General features: G+C 43.1%; 1 protein-coding gene across 1 annotated transcript; it reads left to right on the top strand.

Annotated features, from left to right (window-relative positions):
* The first annotated feature begins 2,064 nt into the window (after window positions 1–2,064).
* On the top strand, window positions 2,065–3,270 carry LOC109763092 (F-box only protein 8-like). Its single transcript, XM_020321954.1, has one exon. It carries the CDS (start codon window positions 2,065–2,067, stop codon window positions 3,268–3,270), a length of 1,206 nt encoding a protein of 401 aa, XP_020177543.1.
* Window positions 3,271–3,514: the final 244 nt, after the last annotated feature.

The following is a 3,514-nucleotide window of genomic DNA, read 5'->3' as shown; positions in this document are numbered from 1 at the left end:
CGTCATCACGCCGTCGTGCTGACGAAGCTCTCCCTCGAAGCTCTACTGGATCGTGAGTTCGTGGGACGTCATCGAGCTGAATGTGTGCAGATCGCGGAGGTGCCGTACATTCGGTACTAGGATCGGTCGATCGTGAAGACGTACGACTACATCAACCGCGTTGTCATAACGCTTCCGCTTTCGGTCTACGAGGGTACGTGGACAACACTCTCCCCTCTCGTTGCTATGCATCACCATGATCTTGCGTGTGCGTAGGAATTTTTTTGAAATTACTACGTTCCCCAACAGCCCGGCCCGCCGGTGCCCATGGTACCTCCGCCTCCGCCTCCGGAGAGGAGAGACGAGAACAGCAGGGGTTTGATTGCTTTTTAATTTTTCCGAAAAGGGCGTCGGTGTAAAATCCTCTATCTAACGGAGTTGCCTGTGAACCGTTAGGCCACGTCGGCAAAAGCGGGACTCATCTGTCATAATCATCATCAAAACGACCAAAGCTGCCAACTAGTGTTTTTTGCAAAAAATTAGAGAAAAAATTAGTGGTTTTGAGCACAATTCCATAGACTTGTGGTTCCTGCAAACCTTGCTTGAAGTGCCGATGTTTTCTGCAATTCACTCTTTGTCAATCAGTCAAAAGATGTTCCCAATTCTGCCTTCACATCTTCCCTGCCGACCCTTTCGACAAAACCTCTAATCAATTACAAAAAATATAATGTCCACAAAAAAGTACACATTAAACATGTATTTCAAAAAAAAACATTAATGATGTATTTGAAAGATGTTAACTGTGAATAGAAAATGTTCCTTATGTATATTAAAAATGTACAAATATGTATGAAAAAGTACACATCAAAAATGTATTTCAGAAAAATGTTAATCATGTATTTCAAGATTGTTAGACATGCAAAAAATAATGTTCTACATGTATGGAAATATATACAACGTCGATGAGAAAAATAATATCAAAATATATTTATAAAAATGTTCAAAACATGCATGAAAAATGTTCCTGATATATACGAAAAATATACATTATGTGTAAACATAACACACATTAAAACATATATTTGGAAAAAAATGTTTATCACATATTTTAAAAATGTTTAAAATGCATAAAAATAATGTTTCACATGTATACAAAAAATGTACTACGTGTACAGAAAATGTAGTTATCAAAACATATGTTTAAAAAAACATTAATCATGAATTTGAAAAATATTAAACGTGTGTAAAAATATATTCCTTGCGTATACCAAAAATATACATTGTGTGTGAAAATAGTAGACATGTGTTGAAACCAACAAAAAAAATATAAAAACCAAGAAAGAAAGAAAAGAAAAGAAAAAAGAAAAAAAAGTAAACTTCAATGAAATCAAAGAAACCCGGAGAAAAAGGAAAATAAAAAGAAAACCCGAAGAAAATCAGATACTATTAGACCCATTGAAAACTGAAGAAAACATAAAGAAAAAAGAAATAAAGCCAAAGAAAACGAAGAGAACGAGCTAGCGAACGCGGGAATGCAGCCGAAGAACGCACTAGAACCAAGAAACTGTTCTTTGTGGACGCTTTCGAGGCAGCCCAAACCACGAGGTGGGCTCCCCCGGGGTTCGAGTTTTGTTTCAGTATAAAAGTAGTACTACGTACTAGCCTCAAAAAAGAAAATTGCCTCAAAAGAAAAAACTAGCCAGTTCTTAAAAAAAAAGTAGTACTAGCCTAAAATAAAATAAAAGTAGTACTAGAAAAAACTCAGATGTTATCATCTTTGCAAACGTACTAACCAACTCTAGCTGATTCTTGTCCGTACGTACAACGCAAGGATTTGCTGCCCTTGATTTTAGTTGCTAATGCGGTATACAATCTCTATATATGCCAAGTGAATCACCTCGAGATTGTTTTCCCACACGGCTTAAACGCACAACGAATCGACATCGTGTCCGGTCATCTCGCCCTACGTATTTTGCAAGGAACAAAAGGGCATAGGGCAAGGCCGGCCTTCAGAAATCTCTGGGCAAATCCCAGAGTGCAAGAGGACCCAAACGTGGCCGGCCGCCGGGAACGAAGCCAAACCATATGGGGATCAAGGCGTCCTCGCTGCGCGGTCTACTTCACCGGGCGCATGCGCTGTTCCGGGCACTGTTGACCGACACGGGATCGCCGGTGTACCTGCCGAATGAGCTCGTGTCGGATATCCTCTCCAGGATCCCAGAGAGGTCCGTGCGTCGGTTCCGGTGCGTGTCCAAGGAGTGGCATGCCCTCGTCACCGCCCCCGCCTTCGTCGCAGCGCACAAGTCCCGCGCCGAGCCATTCCTCGTCATGTACTCCAATCCCTCCGAGGGCCTGCGGCTGATCGATATGGATGGCAACGTCGTAAGGTTGATCAGCGACATGTGTGGGTGTTGGAGTCCGGTGTCCACGAGCCCCGATGGCATTCTATGTGTCACCGGCTATCTGGATAGCTACCCGGGCAACGCTGTTTTTGCCGGGTTGATCGACCTTGGCACCATGGAGGCGGTTGTCACCCGCTTAGAAGACAATAAAGCCTGGGGCTTCGGTCGTGCCATCCCGTCAGACGCGTATAAGATTGTGCGTTTCCGAGACCACATTAGGGGATGCAATTGTGAGGTTTACACAATAGGGGGTGGTGACGGGTGGAGACGAAGGAAATCACACCCATTGCATTACAAATACGATAGCTTTGAAAACTATGCTGCTACGGTCAATGGTGTGTTGTATTTATTGGCAAGGAAGAAGCCACATGACATGGACTATGTACTCTGCTTTGACCTTGAGAGCGAGGAGTGGAAGAATACTATCAAAGGCCCATCAAATGTGGACATCTGGGGGCATGATATCAGCTTAGGCGAGCTCAAGGACACTTTGTATATGGCTGAAAAGAAGAACTGGGAAACCGATCATGGGTATACAAACATATGGCTCCTGACTGATTTTGATACGAGTATCTGGATCAAGGCATATACGATACCGTTGGAGCCATCCATGCTCCCATATGCTCCCATGTTTTGTCGGATGATACCTTTGAGGGTGTTGCATGACAGTTCAAAGCTGCTCTTCTACTACGGTTCTAGATATGTATTATTTGTGTTACGAGGAGCACAGTTACAAATCTATGACCCTCATAATGAGACATCATGCACAGATGTGACAGAAAAACTGCTCGGTGACCATGGCACCGTTGTCGGCTTTTGCAGCTCGCACTTGGAGCGTTTCGGCTCGGCAAAGATCCAGCGCCCCATATCCTCTTTCCGCCACATTTGATGTAGTATATTTTTTTCTGGTGCATTTGGAGGCGGGGATCTGGCGTCTTGGAGTGACTCATCCACGAGTGGGAATTTAGAACCAGAGATTTTAGGGATTTTAGGAGGATGTCTTATGTAGCTTGCACTAGTGCAGAATGATTACGAGAGAGTTAGAGGCTGAACCTACAATTTTTACTTTAACTTTTCTACAAAATTGTTTTTGATTCACCGAACCAATTCTTATCTCTTACTGAACTGCCTCT

The sequence above is a fragment of the Aegilops tauschii genome, chromosome 7 (assembly GCF_002575655.3).
Source record: "Aegilops tauschii subsp. strangulata cultivar AL8/78 chromosome 7, Aet v6.0, whole genome shotgun sequence".
NCBI classification, from domain to species: domain Eukaryota; kingdom Viridiplantae; phylum Streptophyta; class Magnoliopsida; order Poales; family Poaceae; genus Aegilops; species Aegilops tauschii.
Note: the sequence above shows the minus strand (reverse complement) of the source record. Positions and strands in the feature narration are given on the sequence as shown.

What these genes read in the sequence shown, in the direction of transcription:
- LOC109763092 (XM_020321954.1), top strand. Translation starts at nt 2,065, where the DNA reads ATGGGGATCAAGGCGTCCTCGCTGCGCGGTCTACTTCACCGGGCGCAT.